The 19,738-nt window shown below is 62.3% G+C and overlaps 1 protein-coding gene across 5 annotated transcripts; it reads right to left on the bottom strand.

Moving 5' to 3' along the window:
- Positions 1-471: 471 nt before the first annotated feature.
- Positions 472-19,598, bottom strand: RAPGEF3 (Rap guanine nucleotide exchange factor 3). Of its 5 annotated transcripts, XM_090051894.1 has the most exons (28): positions 19,452-19,565; positions 12,102-14,215; positions 11,645-11,698; positions 11,391-11,497; positions 11,062-11,183; positions 10,414-10,588; positions 9,969-10,053; positions 9,718-9,778; positions 9,468-9,544; positions 9,047-9,193; positions 7,162-7,268; positions 6,829-6,917; positions 6,434-6,512; positions 6,026-6,176; positions 5,832-5,914; positions 5,413-5,452; positions 5,113-5,194; positions 4,837-4,983; positions 4,067-4,164; positions 3,749-3,874; positions 3,486-3,667; positions 3,309-3,399; positions 2,883-2,933; positions 2,588-2,675; positions 2,283-2,347; positions 1,962-2,016; positions 1,572-1,643; positions 472-896 (listed from the first exon to the last, which is right to left on the bottom strand). In XM_090051894.1, exons 2-28 carry the CDS (start codon positions 12,261-12,263, stop codon positions 778-780), a joined length of 2,715 nt encoding a protein of 904 aa, XP_089908020.1. In that variant the 5' UTR covers positions 12,264-14,215; positions 19,452-19,565; the 3' UTR covers positions 472-777. The 5 variants fall into 5 exon arrangements, with proteins under 5 accessions (XP_089908020.1, XP_089908021.1, XP_089908022.1 ...); XM_090051895.1 differs by lacking the exon at positions 12,102-14,215 and having other exon boundaries at positions 19,452-19,598; XM_090051896.1 differs by lacking the exons at positions 11,645-11,698; positions 12,102-14,215; positions 19,452-19,565 and having other exon boundaries at positions 11,062-11,241.
- Between the last annotated feature and the right edge of the window lie 140 nt (positions 19,599-19,738).

Here is a 19,738-nt window from a genome sequence, read left to right as displayed (position 1 = left end):
CTCAGCATCCTCCCAGCCCTAAGTCAGTGCCAGACGCCAGCTCACAACAAGTGCCTGGCATTTGCAGGGCAGGAGGCTGCGCCCAGGTCGGCCTCGGCTGTGCTGGTGTTGGCGGGTGGAGGCTCCAGGCCTGACGTATCCACCTGCAGCCACTCGGGTACCATGCCATGGGGGCAGAGGGAACCAGACCAGGTGCAGGGAGAGGAACAGCAAAGCGGGGCACATATGGCTCATGGCAATGCTCTGCACGGGCCTCCCCCAGCCCTGGCAAGGAAGGGAGTGCCACGGCCCCGGCTCCCTGCCCCGCACCTGCTGCCCAAGGGTCAGTTCTCCCAGGGGCCTCTCCGGGCGGTGTCCAGGCCATGCCCCCCTTGGAAAGCCACCTCTCCCTGCCCACCACCCCTAGTCCCTGCCCCAAAGGGAGCCGCATCCCGGAGCTGCCACGTCGTGGTCACGAAGGACAACGCCCCGTCCTATACAAAAATACTTCTATTGCTTGCAGCGCTCCCACCGGGGGCTGTGTCACTGCTCCTCCAAACAGCCGCGGCCTCGCCTGCCCCTGTCTGTCCATGCCAGCAGCTTCCCTGGTTCGGGGCCCCGGGCCCTGGCATCCAGGTGCAGTCACCGTGCCAGGTTGGGCATGAGGCCTGTGGGCCAGTGTGGCTCCCTCCTGCCCCGGGGGCAGTCGGTGCTGTCCCCATGCTGGAAAGCAGAGAAACGCGTTGCCTCGAGATTGCCGTCTGGCCTTCCCATGCCGCCCTGGGTCCCTCCAGCCCGTCAGGACTCGAGGTCTCGAGACAGCCGCAGCAGCTCCTTCTGGTTGTCGATCACCCTCAGGTGCTGGAGGTAGACACCGGCGGAGGTCGGGCTCCGGATACTCAGTGACTGCTCAGAGCCTGCAGGGAACAGCCGGTGTCAGGAGGGACCGGTGGCATGACGGGGAACAGGGGACATACCCCAAGGGAGCGCTGTACTGCTGTGAGCTCCCTCAGGGCAGTGCCCCTACCAGCCACGGTCCCAAGGCAGGCAGGCTATGATGGACCGTCCCCAGCTAGGACGGGGCCGTCACAAGCTATTGCCTGTCCTCTCGTGGCCAGGAGCCGCCATAGCACCCGCTGCCAGCGTGTTCCTGGAGAGCCGCCTTCCAGCCTGCTGGAGCCGGGGGTATGAAGCTCTCAGGTGGGACTGGGTTTGCCTCGGACGTCCCTGGCACCGTGACTGTCTGGCCCGGGGGAGTGGGTTGTGGCTGGAGCCGGGGAGCCCTGGTTCTGCTTAGAGGCGCTGGGCACCTCTGCAATGGGGCACGCCCCTGCCAGCCAGGCCCGAACAAGGAGCAAAGGGCATAGATGCTCTCTGGGGGCAGCCAGAGAGGTCTAGGCTGGTTCAACTCCATCCAGCTTATGGGACGTGACCAAGGTCACCAGGCAAACCAGTAGCAGAGCTGCCCAGCCCCCTACTTGAGAGCCACATGTGCACAGACCGCAGGAGCTATGGGGAGGGGGCACTGCCCAAAGCCGGGCAGGGAGCCCAGTGGAGGGGTGGCTGGCACAGCTCCCCTGGCCTGGCCTTACAGGTGGAGACACGCAGGGCCTTGGGGTCCTCCAGCCGGTGGGGGGAGCGACTCCGCAGCGGGGAGACGGGAGCTGCGTGGGGAAAGACGAGGGCATTAGGGTAGTCACAAGCTCCCCCCATCCAACACACCCCGGATCTCTGCCCCCCAGATGTCCCTGCCCCTTGCCCCGCTCTCCCAACTCCAGGCCGGTGTTCACGTCCACCCTGCCCGCTGGGGGCACCTGCCCGTGTCTGTGCCTGTGCCAGACCTTGCACTGATGCTGTCCGGGACCCTGGTCAGTGCAGACGTGCCCCTACCCTAAGCCCCCTGCCCCGCAGAGCTCCCCCCTGGAGCCTGCCCTGCCCCGCTTGGAGCCCGTGTGCTGCCCACGGGCCCCGGTGGCACTCACTGTGGACGTGGCTCCGGCAGCGATGCAGGATGCGTATGGCCTTGGCCATCATGCGCTGCGGACAAAGCCCAGAGGTGACCCACTGACATTGCGGCAGCCGTCCAGCAGCCGGGGTGGGGGGACAGAGCCACCTCGTCTAGCTAGCTTATGCACTCAAGCAAGGGGCAGCTGGGCACTGCCACAGGCATGTTGACCCCGGGGACACTCTCAGTCCACTGGGACACCAGTTCCCCCCCACCTCCCCCAGGCTAGGAGCCTGGGCTCTCAGCAGGAAGGGGCAAAGGCAGGTGCGGGGCCGCACCAGGGCACCCGTCCGCTCACCATCTTCTCGAAGTTGATGAGGTTCTCTGACAGCGTGCGGTTGCCCTCATGGATGAAGGTCAGGTCTGCGGGGGGGAAGGTCCAGACCCTGAAGACCCCCGCGCTTCCCTGCCCCGCTCAGCCTCTGCCCCCGGTCCCAGTCCCGACCCCATTTGATGCCGGCGCCTTGCACCCAGCCCTGACTTCACTTGGCCCCCTTTCCATGTCAAGCTGATGTGACTCCCCGAGTCCAGCCCTGACAAAGGGCCTCGTGACCTCTCACGGGGATCGTGGCCCTGGCCTCCCTCCAGCCCTCGCAGCGGTACCTTTCAGGAGAAGGGGAAGGAAGGGGAGGATGGGGGCGCTCAGCTTGGCGACGGCCAGCCTGTAGACGCGGTGGTTCCACGACGGGTCCTGGAAGGAGAAGGCAGGCTCCAGGCAGGGCCGGCCATAGCGCTCCCTGCACCCTGCTCACAGCCCCCGAGGGAGATGGGGCGGCCCGAGGCGGGGAGCCCAGGGGGGATGTTGAGCTCAGGGGGGACCCAGGCAGGTGCAGCCAGGTAGCGGGGGCAGATGGGGCCGCCTGGGACCTTTGTGGGGCATGGGGGGAGCCCAGCTCACCAGCATCTGCTCCAGCACGGCATGCAGCTTCCGGACCTTGTGGGGCAGCCTCTGCCGAGAGAAGGGGGACGAGCACATGTGGGTAGCATGAGGATCCCGGAGGGGCCAAGGGCCCGAATCCAAACCTTCCTGAAATCTCCAAGGGTTTAGAGTGCGCTTGCTGCTCCCTACAGCGGATCCAGAGTCAGGCTGGGACCGGCATCTCCCTGCATGGCTCAAAGGCCGGCTCTGGATCACCCGGGGGTGGATAGGCTGCTCTGGGGGCTTTGAGTCCCCGGGACAGGTAAAACTGACTTCGCGCTGCTCTCCGGAGCTCAGCACCGGGGTTTTCCCCGGGGCACAAAGCTGGCTCATTACCCCCGAGGCTGGGGGTCTGGGTCTGGTGCTGCTCGGTCCCCAGGGCTGGGGCAGGCAGGGGCTTGGTACCTCCCAGGTCTTGGCCAGGCGGCTCACGGCCGTGTTGCTCAGCCCGAACATCACAGCGAAGAAGGAATTCAGGTTCTTCTGCTCCTTGAGGCTACAAGCAAAGATGTGGAGGCTCGGGTCAGAGCCGGGGCCCGGGACAGCCACGCCGCCCGAGCCCTCGTGGCACCCGTCACTTACTGTGCCGCCAGCTTGATAAACTTGCGGAGGAGCTGGGCCCGCCGGGCCGCGTCCCCGCACAGGCACAGCTCCGTGGACACCCAGTACTGCAGCTCATTGAAGCGCCGCATGATGCGCTCCAGGTTCGCTGTGGTGGCTCCGGGGAACTTCTGGGGTCCCAAGACGTGGTAGAGCAGCTCCACCTGCAAGGCAAGGATAGGTCATGGGGGTGGCAGGGTCCCCTCTTCCCCTCCCCATCTACAGCTGCCAGTGTCCACCCGTACCTGGTGGACGCTGGTGAAAAGAGTCCAGTCGTGCTCCGTCAGCTGGCTGGCCACGTCCTTGGAGCTGAGGAGCTCCAGGGTCTCCCAGGAGCTGGCGGTGGGCCCGAGCTGCTCGGGGTGAGGGGTCTGCATGGGATGGGGAAGGTCATCAAGCCCCAGACAGCCCCAGGCAGCCAGAAGCCCTGCCCAGCCCCACGGGGTGATGGGCTGGAGGGGACAGGAGGCTTTTTCCACATCACCCCCTGATCTGGCCGCTCACAGCTCAAGGCTGCTGCGGGCACATGTGGGAGGAGGAAGCTGGCATACCCTGGCACTCACCAGGCTGCCAAGCTCTTGGACGTTCACAACAAAGAGCCGCTCGTTGAGCCCCAGGGATGTGTACACGCCTATGGCATCCATCGGCAGCCCCACACGCTCTGCCAGAGAGAGGAGGGTTGCAGGGGGGTCCATCGGGGGACACGGCCAGGGACACGGCTGGCCCAGAGCTCAGGATGCTCCTCACTTGGGCCAAGGGTTGCAGATCATGGGGCCAGGGGCTTGTGCCCAGTAACATGGCAGGCCGCCATGCGGAGGCTGGAGCTTCCAACCCTCGCAGCCGGGACACGTGATTACGGGTCTCAGACGCCAGACATAGGAGGAAAGGCTGAAAAGACTGGGGTTATTTATCCTGGAGAAGAGAAGCCTGAGGGTGGATTTGAAATCCCTGACAGAGAGGATGGACACGGGTCCGGGGGCCGGACTAGGAGCAATGGCTTGCAGCTGCAGGAGGGGAAACTGAGGCTGGAAGTGAGAAGGAGCTTTGTCGAAGAGTTTTCCAGGCTCCCCAGAAGAGCTGGGGAAGTTTCCAAGAGCAGGCTGAGACACGTGGCTGGGATGGTTTGCTCAGGACTGACCTTGCCTTGAACTAGAGCTAGATATGACCCCCTGGGATCCCTTCCAGCCTGACTTTCCTATGATCAAGGGGTTCAGCCTCCAAGCATGGGGGGTTCTGGACATCTGGGACCCCTTTTGCAGAGAGGGGTGCAGGGCTCGTCCTCCTTGGGGTCCCCTGCTCCAACCTCCATCCCTTGCCCATGCCACTTACTCACCCCCGGCTGAGTTGACCTTCACCAGCACGGGGTCCCCGTCCTGGCCGAGCAAGGGGGCCAGAGCCACGAGCACATCATGCACGGAGGCGTTCACGGGCAGCACCACAGTCAAGCGGGAGTGGTCCAGCCTGTAGATGTCATAGGGCACTGAGGAGGGAAGGAGAGGTATGAGCAAGAGCCACTCACCCCTGGGGCCAGATGACTCAGGCCTGGAGGAAGGGGAAGGGGCCTCAGGGCCGCGCAGGGAGTGGGATCGCACACACGTGGCGCTGTTACCTCTGTCCCCAGCCATGATGGCAGAGCTGCAGCCCAGCATAGCCTCCTCGTGGCTGGTGAACCAATACCCCGGGCTCCGCACCTGGGGTCCGGATGTCAGAGAGGCATCAAGCAGGGAGGCAGCAAAGACGCAGGCAGCACGCAGGCTCCCAGCCCCCAGCCAGCCTGTCCCAGACCCACGTGGCCACCCTGGACTTGGTCCAGGCCACTTGCTGTCCCAAGCTGAGAACAGGACATCGCAGGCAGTCCAGCCCCCCGCCCCCGGGGAGAGATGGCAGCCCTGCGCAGCGCTGTGCCCACCTTGATCTGCGGAGACACGTTCCCACTGCCGTTCTCCAGCCTGGGCGGGGGACAGAGCAATACAACGTGAGAGACAGGGCGAGGGAAGTGAGTCCCCTCCTTTGCAGTGAGGTTTCTAGCTGGGAAGCCCCCTCCCGTGCCAGACAGGTGCAGCGCTTGCCCCAGCAAGCCAGCAGCAGTGCTGGATATCCTCCCAGCCCCTCTCCAGCCCCAGGCTCCGGTCCCAAGGACACGCTGGATCTCAAAGCCAGGCAGCTTGGCCTGCAGTCCTCTGCTGGAAACCTAGCAGTGCCAGCTGTAGAAACCGCTGGAAAGCACGACTGCAGTCCCAGGTGGAGGAGCCCAGGTGCGTGGAGACAGCCGTCCCCGGCTGCCCTGCCCGGGCTCCCGGGTGGGGAGAGCGGGGGACCGGGACTCACGCTCGATGCCTCCGCCGGTCCTGCAGCTGGTCCCAAAGCAGACCGCAGAGGCGGGGGTCCTGGCTCACGGCCTCCGAGAGGCTCTGGGGGGGAAGACTGTCAGTAACGAGGCTGCGCCATCCCAGGGCGGGTGCTGGGCCCTTCCAGGCAGGTCTTCTGGGAGCACGGACCCCACACAGCCCCTGCCCCCGTACCTGCAGCAGGGCCCTGGCGCTGGGCTCGGCCTGGAGCAGACGCCCATATAACAGCCCCCACTGGCTGACCAGCCTCAGGATCTTCTGGCGCTTGCTGAGGGCATAGGTAGCCTTCTCCTGCTCCGAGCCCTCTGACGGCTCTGCCTGGAAGGTGGGCAAGTTAAGGCAGCCGCCGTGGGAGAAGGAGCCGGGGGTGACAGCGGCCATGGGGCCGGCGGGGCCTGGGAAGAGCCAGCCCTGCAGCAACATCCCCACCCCAGGGGGTCTCTCCAGTGTCAGGGCAAGGGGCCCTGCCTGCAGTGCAGCGCGCACAGCATCTGGCCCGGGGTGCATATTCCCACCCCCGCCCCATGCAGGCGGGGTGCCTGCTCCCTCCCCAGCCCTAAAGACACAGCATGGGAAGGATATTGGTGGAGCAGAGCTCTGCAGAGCTGGGCCATGGGCATGAACAGGCTGTAGGTCAGCAGGAAATCCCCCAGCAGCGTATCTGGAAGAGACAAGCCCCCAGGTCAGGCAGCCGGGGCTGGGCTGTGCCAGGGGCTGCCCCCATCCCTGGGGTGCCCAGGAGCTCTCTTGGGGGCTGGGGGTGGGGACTTCCCTCTGATGCAACCGTGGTGCTCCCAAGCCACCCACCCCCCGCCAGCCCCACCAAGTCACCCAGCCCTTTGCGCTTCCTCTAGGCCTCCAAAACCAGGGCTTGAGCTCTCTGGACAGGGCACAGGCTGGTCCCTGCTCTCCTGCAGCTCGTGCGCCCCACGAGAGCATGTGCGTCTCCCCTCCACCGAGGGCAGCCTGATGCTCACCCACGGGGTCGTAGAAGGTGGCATCCAGCCTCATGGCCTCCAGCAGGTGCTCCAGGATCTTCTCCGGGGTCCCTGCCATCACCGAGTACCTGTGGGCAGAGCCCACGGGGGGTCAGCTGCAGGGGCCATGACTGCGACAGGGGGCCTGAGGGCTGCCGGGCAGGGGCCCTACAACCACAGGATCAGGCCCAGGTGCCCTGGATGCAGGCGGAGGGGACAGGGACAGAGGCAGGGCATGGGGGGGCAGCCGACATTGGCTGGCCACACCCATGGAGGGGCAGGACTTGGCCCAAGCTGGGGCAGGGGACGGAGGGGTGAGACGGGCCGCTGTACCTACTGCTCCCTGCAACTGCCACGTGGCCACCGAGGCCACTATTCTTCTCCAGCACCAGCACCACTTTCCCGTGCTCCTTCAGGCGAATGGTGTTGGCCTCCACATCCTGCAGAGACCTGACATCAGCCTTGCCCAGGGCCCATCCCATTCTTGGCAGGGGACTGGACTGGCATCCCAGGGTTGGGGCAGCCTGGCCAGGAGCCTGCTCTTGCAGTCCTGCCCTGGCCTGGGGTGTCTAGGGGGGCGGAGTGGGAACAGCAACACAGGGCAAAGGCCAAAGCAAGGCTACCTTGACAGCTTGGAAGCAGAGGGTAAAATGGACCCCAGGCCCTGCAGTCACAGATTGGGGGGTGTGGGATGGGGGCAATATCTCCCAGCACCTGCCAGAAGCCAGAACCAGCCCATGGCTGCATGGAGGATGCACTAGAACAGGGGGCAGGTCCTTGGCCCCAAGGCCAGGAGCATTACCCCATTTGTACCCATACTCTCAGGGACAAGAGATAGTTTCATAGTTTGTAGGGTCGGAAGGGACCTGAGCAGATCATCTAGTCCGACCCCCTGCCATGGCAGGAAAGAGTACTGGGGTCAAATGACCCCAGCAAGATGTTCATCTAACCTCCTCTTAAACACCCCCAGGGTAGGAGCCTGCACCACTTCTCTTGGAAGCTGGTTCCAGGCCCTAGCCGCCCTGACCGTGAAGTCGCGCCTCCTGATATCTAACCTAAACCTACCCTCTGCCAGCTTGTGACCGTTATTCCTGGTCACTCCTGGCGGTGCTCACGGGGACAGGGACTCCCCCAATGCCTGCTGATCCCCCCTGACTAGTTTGTAACAGGCCACAAGATCCCCCCTCAGCCTCCTCTTTTGGAGGCTGAACAGGTTCAGGTCCCGCAGCCTGTCCTCACAGGGCCTGCCCTGTTGTCCCCTGATCATACGAGTGGCCCTCCTCTGGACCCTCTCCATGCTGTCGACATCCCTCCTGAAGTGCGGCGCCCAGACCTGGATGCAGTCCTCCAGCTGCGGCCTGACCAGTGCCGCATAGAGGGGAGGATCACCTCCTTGGACCTGCTCGAGATGCATCTGTGGATGCATGCCAAGATGCGGCTGGCCTTCCTGACCGCGTCCCCACACCGCCGGCCCATGTTCATCGTGGAGTCAGTGATGACCCCCAGATCCTTTTCCGCCTCCGTGCCGACAAGAGGGGAGTTCCCCAACCGGTAGGTATGGTGCCGGTTGTTCCTCCCGAGGTGCATCACCTTGCACTTGTCTGTGTTGAAACCCATCCTAGTCTCATCCGCTCACCCTTGTAACCTGTCTAGGTCAGATTGTAGCCTGTTGCATCCTTCCACTGTTCCCACTTCCCCCCACATCTTAGTGTCATCAGCAAATTTGAACAGGGTGCTTTTTACCCCCTCGTCCAAATCACTGATGAAGATGTTGAACAGTGCGGGCCCAAGGACCGAGCCCTGAGGGACCCCACTGCCCATGTCCTTCCAGGCTGAGAAGGACCCATCCACTACCACCCTCTAGGTGCGGCCCTCCAGCCAGCTGGCGACCCGTTTGACTGTGTGGGTGTCTACACCACAGCCCCCCAGTTTCTTAATGAGAACGGGGTGGGAGACAGTGTCAAAAGCCTTCCGGAAGTCCAGGAAGACGATGTCCACTGCTACCCCTGCATCTAATGATCTGGTGATCTTCCCCGAGCAGGGTCCATGATGCAGGGAGCATCCCCTGCCCACAGCATCCCTGGACCCCAGGCCCATGGGTTGCGTGGCTCTGGTGATGGGAACTGGCACCCCCTGCTCCCTGTAGAAGCCACAGCCCCATGCCCCATGCCCCATGCCTGTCTGGCAGAGGCAGGAGCTGGGCGGGGGCCTAGCCCACCTTGAGGATGCGGTTGAATTCGTGCTTGTCCACGCGCAGGAAGTGGCAGTTGTCCTCACGCAGGATGATGGTGGCAGCTCGGGGCGCGTCGTTCACCAGTGCCAGCTGCCCGAAGTCATCGCCCTCATGTAGCGTGGTCACCAGGCCCTGGAGCAGCGGCAGGCTGGGACCCAGGCACCCCTCCCACCCCCGCACTCCACCCCGGTGCCCGGGGGGAGCATAGGACCAAAGCACCTCTCCTCCATCACCGGGCTGTGGCTCTATGCCGCCACGCAGGGACAGTGCTCCAGGCTCCTTCGACTGTGCTGTCAGCCCCCCAGGCCTGGCATGCCAGTCCCACCCCAGCTGTCCTGGATAGAGGGCTAGATGGGCCAACAGGGACTCTGCAATGGGCCTCCAGGGGTAGGGCAGCCCTCTGTACCTTGCCATGGGTGACGACGTTCACGGAGCCCTTCCAGAGGATGTACCAGGAGGTGCCTTTGTCCCCCTGGCTGAACACTGCAGGAGAAGACAAGAGCCACGGGGCTGAGAGCAGGGCCCCAGGCACTGGCTGGGAGCTGCGGGGTAGCAGCTCTGCCCTGCCCACCCCTTGGCCACCCTGTGCAGCCCAGCCACTCCTGCATGCCTTGCCCTGCCCAGGCTCCAGCCAGCCCTGCAAGGGCCATACTCACACACGGTGCCCGCCCGGGCGTGCGACTCAAACAGCACCACAGATGCCAGTTCCCGTTTCACCTGCAGAGAGAGGGGCCTGTTAGCTCCAGTGAGCATGCGGGCTAGACTGGGGGGCATGGGGTGGGAGAAAGGAGACAGCAGGACCAGGCAGACCCCTCAGGGCATGGGGAGGGGGAAGGCACTGTGATTGTCTGGGGCCTGCCCAGGGTGGAGGGGCAGCAGGGCAGACTGGGGGGAAGCCAGCACTCACCGAGCTGGACAGATAAGCCACAGCCTTGATGTGCAGCAGCTCTTCAAATATCAACTCCAGCTCATCCTCCGTGCGCTGTACGGGGCTGGGGAGAGGACAGGGGAGGGAGTGACCTGCTGGCCCAGCCAGGGGCATGCAAAGATGGGCAAGGGCCGCCCCACCCAGGAGGAAAAGCCTGCAGGCTGGATGGCAGAGGCTCTCAGTGCCCCTCCACGAGTTGGTGCCTGCAGGGCACTGGAGAGCCTGGTAGGGTGTAGCAGGAGGCAGCCAAACCCCAGGCCAGAGCCCTGGGAGAAGACCTGACCTCTCCGGTGCACTCAGACAAGGTCCCAGAGCTGGGGGCTGCCCCCTGAAACCTGACTGTATCTCCCAGCCCAGGCCCAACTGAGGCTGTGACAAGGTCAAGGGGAGGGTTGCACACACAGGGGTGGCACGTCACACTCACGGCTTTCGCAGAGCCATGGTGAGCAGCGCGTCGGGGCCCAGCTGGGCCAGGAAGGTGAGCGCCTCCAGCAGTTCCTCGGGGTCCCTGACGCCAGCACCGGGCTCTGGACTCAGGTCCAGCTCGGCAAAGCGGTAGAACTGGGTGTCCTTGTCCTGGAAATGCCACTCCTGCTTCACTGGGGAAAGAGCAGTGTGAGCCCCCAGCCGTGCCAGCATGAAGGCCCCCGCCCCTGCGAGGCTGGGTGCACAAGCAACAGTGCTGGTGCAAGGCATGGTGGGCGTGCAAGAGAGAAGCAAAACACCCCTGTGAGTGACTCAAAGAAGCAGGGAGAGCATGTGAAGGACTCCATGGGTGCAGCATAGCACACTTTTGAGAGGCTCCCCCCTGTGCAAGGCATGGCACACTTGCAAGGCACACATATGCAAGAGTCTCCATTTGCACAAGCTGTACTGCGTGCAGCCTGCAAGACACAGCAGGCAGGGATGGGGAGGAGATGCCATGCGGGCCGGTTGGAGCAGGGGCTGCGCACACACTTGTGCGAGTCGGCATGCAATTGCTCCTGGTGCCCATCACATGTGCCGCCCGAGCCTTGTCCCAGCGCAGGGCACTGGGAGCCAGGTCAGGGCTGCCCTCCCGCCACCTTCTCACCATGCATCAGGACCCCTCCGTCCACCAGCACCTGGCAGACCCCGATCGCCTGGCTCCGCGTCTGCATGGAGAAGCTGGGGCGGAGCAGCCAGTCCACCAGCTCCTTCCCAGAGCAGCACTGCCTGCGGGAGGGGATGGTGGGGAAACGGGGGCCTCAGGTCTGGGGAGCCCCGGGCAGGGCTGACAGAGAAACAGGGGGCACCAGAAAGCCCTCTCAGCCTTCTCTGGGTCTCATGCATGGGCACTAACCAGCTCCACCCTCCCATCCCCCTGTGTCTGGGCTCGCCCCCCAGCTCTGCCCCCAGCCCCACGCCCTCCCGGGACCCCACCTGTGATGCCGGAGGTGGTGCTTGTGGTCGCGGATGAGATTGGGGCAGCTGCTGAGCAGGTAGCCGTACAGGACCCGCCCAGCTCGCCGCACCCTGTCCGAGGAAGCCTGGGGGTGACAAGCAGTGGCAGTAACCATGCCAAGGCAGAAAGATTGGGAAACAGGTCAGCTAGACCTGCGTATGCAGCCCCCACTCACCCGCGGGCTGGGAAGTAGGAGCCCGTGCCCTGGGGGCTCCCAGCTTGGTGAACTCACCTGTGTCAGGCTGTGGCCATAATCCAGGGATGCTTTGCTCTCGGGAAGCGGGGTCTGGAAAGAGCAGCACAGAAGGTCTTTGTTAGCGGCCTGCCCAGGCCCGGCCCGGTTCACAGGAGCTCCCAGCCCTACCCCAGTGGGTGTGAGCTGCTGGGACTCCCCTGTGGCCTGTGTTTCAGTGGCCCTTTCACACCCCTTTCCACAGCCCCTCTTGCACTGCTCTGGGCAACAAACCAGCCTGCAGCTCCTCCAAGTATCTGAAGCCCCAGGCTGGGGTGGAGGATACTTGCCAGCAGCAGGGCCACATATGGGTTTTGGATGATCCAAATGGATTTGGACCTGATCTGGATGATTTTACATGGGCGGGACAAAATTTTCCTCAACCCCTCCCTAAAACATGCATGGGACTTGCAACATGCCCATAAGAAGATAAGAGCTACCACAGACTGGATCAGACCCTAGGTCCTTCGTGCCCCTTCTCCTGTGTCACACGGGGGCAGAGAGCGGAGGCTGGCAAGGAGAGCGACTGGGCCTGACCAGGACTTTTCCCTGCTCCTCTCTCTTTTGCAGCCTTCAGCGCTGAAAGTCCAGGACACCCTGATGCAAATGCCATGCCCATCACTCCCGTGCCCAATAGCTCCCGATGCCCCCTTCCTCCAAGCCCGTGTCTGATCTCTTTGTGGATCGGGCTCCTACAGCATCTGGTGGCCACCAGTCCCAGCCTTTCATGCCGTACAGAGGTAGAAAGAACTTCCTTGTGGTCATTTAAAATGACAACCTGCTCATTTCATGCAGTGACCCTTCATTCTTGTCTGGAGAGAGACAGTCAAGAATAAATCCCTACAGACTTGGTCTTCACCCTTCAATATTTTGGCAAAACTCTTCTCATGTCTCCCTTCAACCGTCTCTTTTCTACAGACCAGGCCTGGCCTTGTTAGACTCTCCTCATATGGAAACCCCCATGTATTGGTTATCATCCTTGATGCCCTTTTCGGTCCCTTCTCTGGTTCTTCTACACACTTCTGGAGGTGCGGGGACCAGAACTGGGTGCAGGATTCAAGGTGTGGATGCACTGGGGGTGTATAAGGGGCATCACGATACTTTCAGCAATGTTCATCATACCCTTCTTTATAACCCCTTCTCATGGTTGCCTTTTTGATGGCAGCTGAGCATGGAGCTGATGGTTTTAGCGCACTGTCCACAACTCCCAGATCTCTTTCGTGGGTGGTGACAGCTTACCCACCATAGTGTAGGGAGGGTCCAGGTTATTTTCGGGCTCAGCATTCCCCGCATACACCGGCAAGGTGTTCCTGGCCAGGGCTGGGTGAGTATATTTGGTGACTCTGTGATGCACTGCAGAGGGTGGTTGCAGCTACCCTGAGACACTGCCTGAGGGTGCTGAGCTGCAAATAGCTACGGGTGCAACATGTTCAGCCTGGGAGGTGCCAGGTGAAGCAAGGTGGGCAGCCTGGAGCCAGGGCTGGGGGGGCAGAGCACTGCACAAATATGAGGGTCTGGGGCACACCGTCCCTCTGCAAGGGACCAGGGACCTGGAGCCAAGACTGGGGGCTGGGCACTGCACAAATACTGGGGAACGGGGGGCCCTGTCCCTCTGCAAGGTACCAGCCATGGAGTAGATGGAGAGCACAAGCCCTGTCAGGGTGACACCAACGGGCTAGTGCCTTATCGTAGGCTGTGGATGTGTGGAAACTGCTCCTAGGCCTAGGGAAGGGACAGTGCAGGGATAAGCACCATTGCTGAGGAAAGGGGCCCACTTAGAGGCATAGCCCCTGCCGGGGGTACCAGCCAGGCCCGGGCCCACGCTGCTGCAGAGGATGGTTTCTGTGACTCGACGGTCTCCAGAGTTTCATCATGAATCTGAATTACCAGAGGTGGGGACTATTCATTAAGAGCTTGTTGATGGGGGATTTTAATTTTCGGACGGTTGAGCATCGGTCCCATTTTCTTGCACGCCTCAATAAAGGCATCAGTGGTCCCATACCTCAGAGGCCGCCTCTCGCAGAAGAACGTCGGCGACAAAGAGATCCAACATTGCCTCAAATGTGCAAGTGCAGCCTTTGGACACCTGCGGAAATGGGCGTTGGAAGACAGCAATGTCAGCTCCAAAACCAAGCTTGTGGTTTCTATTGAGCAGTCGTGATCTTCACCTTGCTGTACAGAGCTGGGATGCGGACAACGTACAGGAGATATGTCAAGTCACTGGAGAAGTACCATCAGTGCTGCGTGTAGAAGATGCTTTGAATCCAGTGGGAAAACAGATGCACCAACATTAGCATCCTTTTGCAAGCAAACTCCATGAGCATCAAGGCGCTGATCATCTGATATCAACTTCGCTGGGCTGGCCACATCATCTGGATGTCTGACTCCAGTCTCCCAAAGCTAGCTGTATTCTCCCATCTTGGTGAAGGCACATGGTCAAGAGGAGGGCAGAGAAAGCACTTCAAGGCCAACTTGAAAAAATGCAATATTGACATCAACTCATAGGAGAGTATCACCCAGGACTGCCCCAAATGGAGGAAGTTTGCTGCAGGGACCTCAGTACTTTGAAACCTGGCAATGACAACAGGAGACGGAAAAGCAGGGGCAGCAGAAACAGCGTGTCACAGACTGAACTATAACCCAGAGCCACCCACCCCACATAGAAACATGCAGCGGTCTCTTGATCCCAGAACAGCCTCATCAGTCATCTTCAGACCCACAGAAAGGACAGTCATGGAAGACAATCATCCTTGACTGCAAGGGATTGCACTGATACAGGCTGGGGGCTGACTGGCTAAGCAGTAGTTTTGCAGAAAAGGACCTGGGGGTGACAGTGGACAATAAACTGAATATAAGCCAGCAGTGTGCCCTTGTTGCCAAGAAGGCTAAGAGCATCCAGGGCTGCATTGGTAGGTGTGCTGCCAGCAGATCAAGGGCAGTGATTATTCCCTTCTGTTAGGCACTGGTGAGGCCATATCCAGAGTCCTGGATCTAGTTGTAGGTCCCCCCGCTACAAAAAGGATGTGGACACATTGGAGAGAATCCAGTGGAGGGTAAGGAAAATGGTTCAGGAGCTGGGGCACAGGACTTGTGAGGAGAGGCAGAGGGAACCAGGCGTATTTAGTCTGCAGAAGAGAAGACTAAGGAGGGATTTGACAGCAGCCTTCATCTGCCTGCAGGGGGGTTGCGAAGAGGATGGAGCTGGACTGTTCTCAGTGGTGGCGGATGACACAGGGAGCAGCGATCTCGAGTTGCAGCAAGGGAAGTTGAGGTTGGATATTAGGAAAAACTCTCTCACTAGGAGGGTAGCAAAGCACTGGAACAGGCTCCCCAGAGAGGTGATGGCATCTCCATCCTTGGAGGATTTGAAGACCCGGGGAGACAAAGCCAAGTCTGGGATGATCTATTTGAGGCTGGTCCTGCTTACAGCAGGGGGTTGGACTCGATGCGACCTCCTGAGCTCCCTTCCAACCCTCCTGTTCTCTCATTCTGCAATTGCCGAAGAAGACTGCCAAGGCCTGGTGGACTTCACAACATTTGCGCCCGGTGACTGGGAGCGGACAGACCGGTAGCAATGCCGGGCGCCCAGAGCAGGCTGCTACTGCAGCACCGTACCACGAGGTGGCAGGGGAGCAGGGAACAGCACCCGGCGCCTGGACCACTGGGACCTGCACTGGCAGAGATATAACCCAGCAGTTATATGTTTTGGGGCCAGGCAATGTCACTGCTGGTCAAAGGGCTGTAATGTTTCTCTGCCGCGGTTCTTCACACTGATGCTGGCAGCTGGGGATAAGGCTGGGAGGAGTGAAGAAGAGGAGCACAGGTGCCAGAGAGATGCTGCAGCCCCAAGTCTGACACCCAGCGCTGCCTGGGGGTCCTGGCAGGGTACCCATCCCATCAGGGCACTTGGAAACCATTCCCGCACCCACCAAGGTGCAGTGCAGGCAGCCCCAGGCATTGGGCTCCTTACTGGGGACCTTCACCCGGGGAGATTTAGTTTAGTTCAGCAAGCACTGAGTGGTTCAGAGGTCTGGCTCCCTCCTGCCCTTGTTTCTGGTGCCCTGGCACCATGGAGCACAAGGACAAGGGCACTGGGGGACAAAAAGCCGGAGTGAAGCCACGTGGCCCCAGCTCCCCTCACCCCGATGGCTGTCATGCCCTGTGCAAACACCGCCTGATGCCATGTGTGCTGAGCAAACGCCACGCGCATGAAGGAAAACTGAAAGGACCCGTCAGACCTGTTTCTCGGGCCTCTTATTAGACCAGGCTGGAACGAACTGTTGCAGTTAACTGCCAGAGCAGGGTCCCAGCCCAGCTCGCTGGGCCCTGGCCTCCCTCCAAATGCCCAGGGGCTCTCCGCTGTCATCACACTAATGACAGCGCTGATTGCTGCCGCCTGCTCTCCTGTGCAGGCAGCAGGGGCTGGGCATGGCCTGGAATCTGCTCCAGACACATTTCACGGCCGCAGCTCAGGTAGGAACGCGCTCAGGGGAGGAGAAAGCAGCCATGTGAGCCTTGCCTGGCTCCTGTATCCCTGACAGACACCCAGGCAGGTATGCACCCCCAGGCCATCTACCCCTGCCAGCAAGAGGCTATGCGGTCACCACCCAACCTGCCCCTGGACTCCAGGCTGCCCCACAAAGCCTGTCTGGGCATTGATCTGTCTGGGGACACCGGCCCTGCCCAGCACAGCGAAGGTGCATAGACGGCCTGCCACCCCTCGGGGCTGGCTCCCTGCCCCGCTGCAAGCTTGTGGTCCCGACTCCTAGGTGCCTGGTGCATGTCTGAGCTCCCACTTCAGCCGCTGGGGGTCAACAGGGATCTCAGCCAGCTCCTCAAACAGCTCCTTCTCCACCCTTCTTGACCAGCAAGCCCAGCGTGGAAGGGGCACCCTAAATGCAACCACGTTAGGAGTCTCCAGTTGGCCCAGGACCCCAGGAGGCACAAACTGCTGCCCCCTGCACCTGCCCTCTGGGACGCGGTGTCTCTTACTCGCTGTACAAACTTTCCCAAGACTCGTGACTGTGCGGTGGAGCAGGAAACACTCCTGCAGTTACAAAGGAAGTGTTTACAAATAAAAGCCGGGCCACGGCCAGGCTGGGAAGCTGCCACGGGTGGCAGCCAGAGGAACAAGGAGCAGGAACCAGGCTTCTTCAGGCAGAGGACCATGCTGCCCATCATTGGTGCGGCCCCCGAGACCGCAAGGGCCTACAAGTAACCATCCCCACTGGCCCTGCAGCTCAGAGGGGGAAGAGGCTCCCTTCCAGCACACAGGGTCTTGTTTCCTTCCCAGCCCAAGCTTTCTCCTCTCCAAGACAGTCCAAAGGGCACCAAGAGCAGCTCACGCCTCCTGGCACATGTGTGCACATAGCTCATGCCCTGCACAGACCCCAGTGCAACGGCAGGACTCACAAGCCGTGTCCCCAGAGCCTGCAAAAGGAGCCCAGCGTGCCAGTTCGTGGGTACGTCTGGGCACCAGGGCTCTTTATCTGCCCGGGCACCTCTGTGGTGTCAAAGGCTGACCGCTGCCCCACAGCTCTGCATCCCTTTTGCCTGCCTGAGAGGCAGGATGTCCCCTCCAGGCCCCCACCCCGCTGTCCCCTGTGTCTCAGCCACCGTCTCCAAATAGCTTCCTAAGGAGTAGCCTCTTTCCATCTTCCTGCTCGCTGGATGCAAAGGCCCCAAGATCCTGTCTGCCTCCAGAAATCCGGCAGCACTGGGCAGCCAGCCAAGCTCTTGCTCTTGCACTTGCCTTTGTTCGGGATCCCTGGGACAACAACAACGCTATTCTGGTCACCGGGGCCCCTGTGCAAGCCCTCGCCCTTCCGGGAGACCAGCGAACCAAGCCCAGAGCCCCCGGAGGTGTCCGTGGAGGCCTCCCAGAGCCCACATGCTGGGCTCAGGTATCCACTCTCCCCCTCGTGACAGGAGATAAATCTCTGAGTTTAGGGACTTCAGGAGAGGCTGAGGGACCTGGGTGTATTTAGTCTGCAGAAGAGAAGCCTGAGGAGGGGATTTACTAGCAGCCTTCACCTCCCTGCAGGGGGATTGCAATGAGGATGGAGCTGGGCTGTTCTCAGCAGTGAGAGATGACAGAACAAGGAGCAATGGGCTCCAGTTGCAGCAAGGGAAGTTTAGGCTGGACATTAAGAAATACTTTCTCACCAAGCAGGTAGTGAAGCACTGGAACAGGCTGCCCAGACAGGTGGTGGCATCTCCATCCTTGGAAGTTTTTAAGATGAAGCCTTGGCTGGGATGATCCAGTTGAGGCTGGTCCTGCTTGGAGCAGGGGGTTGGACTACAGGTCCCTTCCAAGCCTTATGTTCTCTGATTTTATAAGTGTATGACTTCAGATCCTAGCTGCTCAGCTGGGGCAGAGAGGCCATGGGCGCAGGATGACTGTCCTTCCCCCTTGCTCCAAGGCAGGCTTCGTGCCCCAGCTCTGGCCAGGTAGGTTTGGAGGTCCCATGGGAGCAGGGGGCTGATACAGAGCCTGCATGATGCAGACGGGCTGGAGCCAAGAGCTCCACTGAACATCAGAGACGTGTGAGAAGGCTGCAGGAGAGGGTGAGGACATGGCATGCAGCTGCCGTCTCCAGCGGGAACCCAGTCTCCCAAGGGCCTGGGATCAAGGAGGTATGACTCGTGGCACGGTCTCCAGGGATGCAGAGGATCATGGCCACCCTGTCCTCGACTGCCTCATCCCATCAGCTGGCTGGGGTCACGATGGACTCCCACCACCCCGGGGGGGGGGGTCAACACACCTGGCACCCCACCCCGGAGAAGGCCAGGTGCAGCTTGACAGCAAGATCCAGGCAGAGCTACCCCTGTCACTCAGGAACCCCTGGCAGGCCCAATGCCCCTGGCTCTCTCCATGGGCTGCCCCAGAGCTGAGACTGAGCACAGGGCCGAAGGGCTGCCTCATGGGGTGCCCCCACCCCACACTATTCCTGTCCCAGTTACCCCAGACCCCTCAGGCCTATGCGATGTCCTACCCCGGCTGCTGGCAAGGCTTTGTGCTCCTGGCAAAGGGGGCAACATTTTGCAAAGAGAAACCCAGCCTAGAGCAGGCTCCAGACCCACCCTGGTGTCGACTGCATCCTTGTTGCCTGTGGAAACCCTCCAGCTGTGAAGGGAAGGGGCGCTGGACCCCGATGCCGCAGGGTTGGCCGGGGGGGAAAGTTCCCTACTCACACGCTCCCACCTCAGACCCAGGCAGAGCGGTGCACAGCCGCCGCGCACTGAAACGCAAGAACAGGTCTCATCTCACGCCCGGGTGAGAGCGGAGCTGGGGAACGGGCTGGCTGGCGCGAGCTGGTGGAGGAGCTGCGGGAGCCCCGTGCCCTGCTCCCACCTGCTTGCACTGCTTCAATACAGGGCAGCACCGCGCGGGTCACGGGCCACAGCCCTGCTCTGAGCTGCTCCAGAGCCCCTGTAGACACTCATGGAAACAACAGGGCACCCCGGGGCTCCGGGCTTGGCACCCCGCTATGGGCTCCCCGGAGGAGGGAAAGCTGTTTTCTCTCCTGCCCGGCACCAGGGGCCGGCGGGGCGGCAGCGGGTCCCTGGGGCTGGGATAACCCGCCGGGCCCTGCCCTAAGCAGGGATGCTTCCACCAGCCGCCACCTGTTTGCACCAGGCCGCTGCCCGGGCGCTTCGTGCCCCCAGCCGCGCTCCCGCAGCCCAGATCTGCCCCCCGGCCCCCGCCAGACGCGGGGCACTTCCACTGCCCCCGCACCGCCCTGCCGCGCCGGCCGCCCCCTTCTGCCCCGGGCGCCGGGGGGCCACGAGCCCAGCCCGCACGTACCCAGCGGATGCCCCGCACGCCGGCCAGGCCGCCCGCCTCGCCCCGCAGCTGGATGTGGTAGCTGCAGCTCCGGAACAAGTGCATCGTCCCCCGGCGCCCGGCGCGGACGAGCGGGGCCCCGCACCCGCGCAGCCCGGCGGCCGCAGCGCCCCGCCCCGCCCCGCCCGGCCGAGGCGAGGCGGGGCGGGGCGGGGCGGGGCGGGGATCCCGGCCGCCCCGCACCGCGCCCGGGCTGCGGGAAGCCTCCGCTCCCGGCTTTCGGCTCCTACCAGGGGGGCTCACGGAGG

The sequence above is a fragment of the Crocodylus siamensis genome, chromosome 6 (genome assembly GCF_052110815.1).
Source record: "Crocodylus siamensis isolate JL-2025a chromosome 6, ASM5211081v1, whole genome shotgun sequence".
Classification (NCBI taxonomy): Eukaryota; Metazoa; Chordata; order Crocodylia; family Crocodylidae; genus Crocodylus; species Crocodylus siamensis.
This window is presented reverse-complemented; position numbering and strand designations above follow the sequence as displayed.

Bases quoted from the DNA above. Each gene is read 5' to 3' on its own strand.
- RAPGEF3 (XM_090051894.1), bottom strand. From the start codon at position 12,263: ATGGGCATGGCATTTGCATCAGGGTGTCCTGGACTTTCAGCGCTGAAG. The intron at 9,194-9,467 runs GTACAGAGGGCT...CCGCTGCTCCAG, and splicing joins ACGTCGTCACCCATGGCAAG to GGCCTGGTGACCACGCTACA. The intron at 5,195-5,412 runs GTGGGCACAGCG...TCCGGACCCCAG, and splicing joins ACGTGTCTCCGCAGATCAAG to GTGCGGAGCCCGGGGTATTG.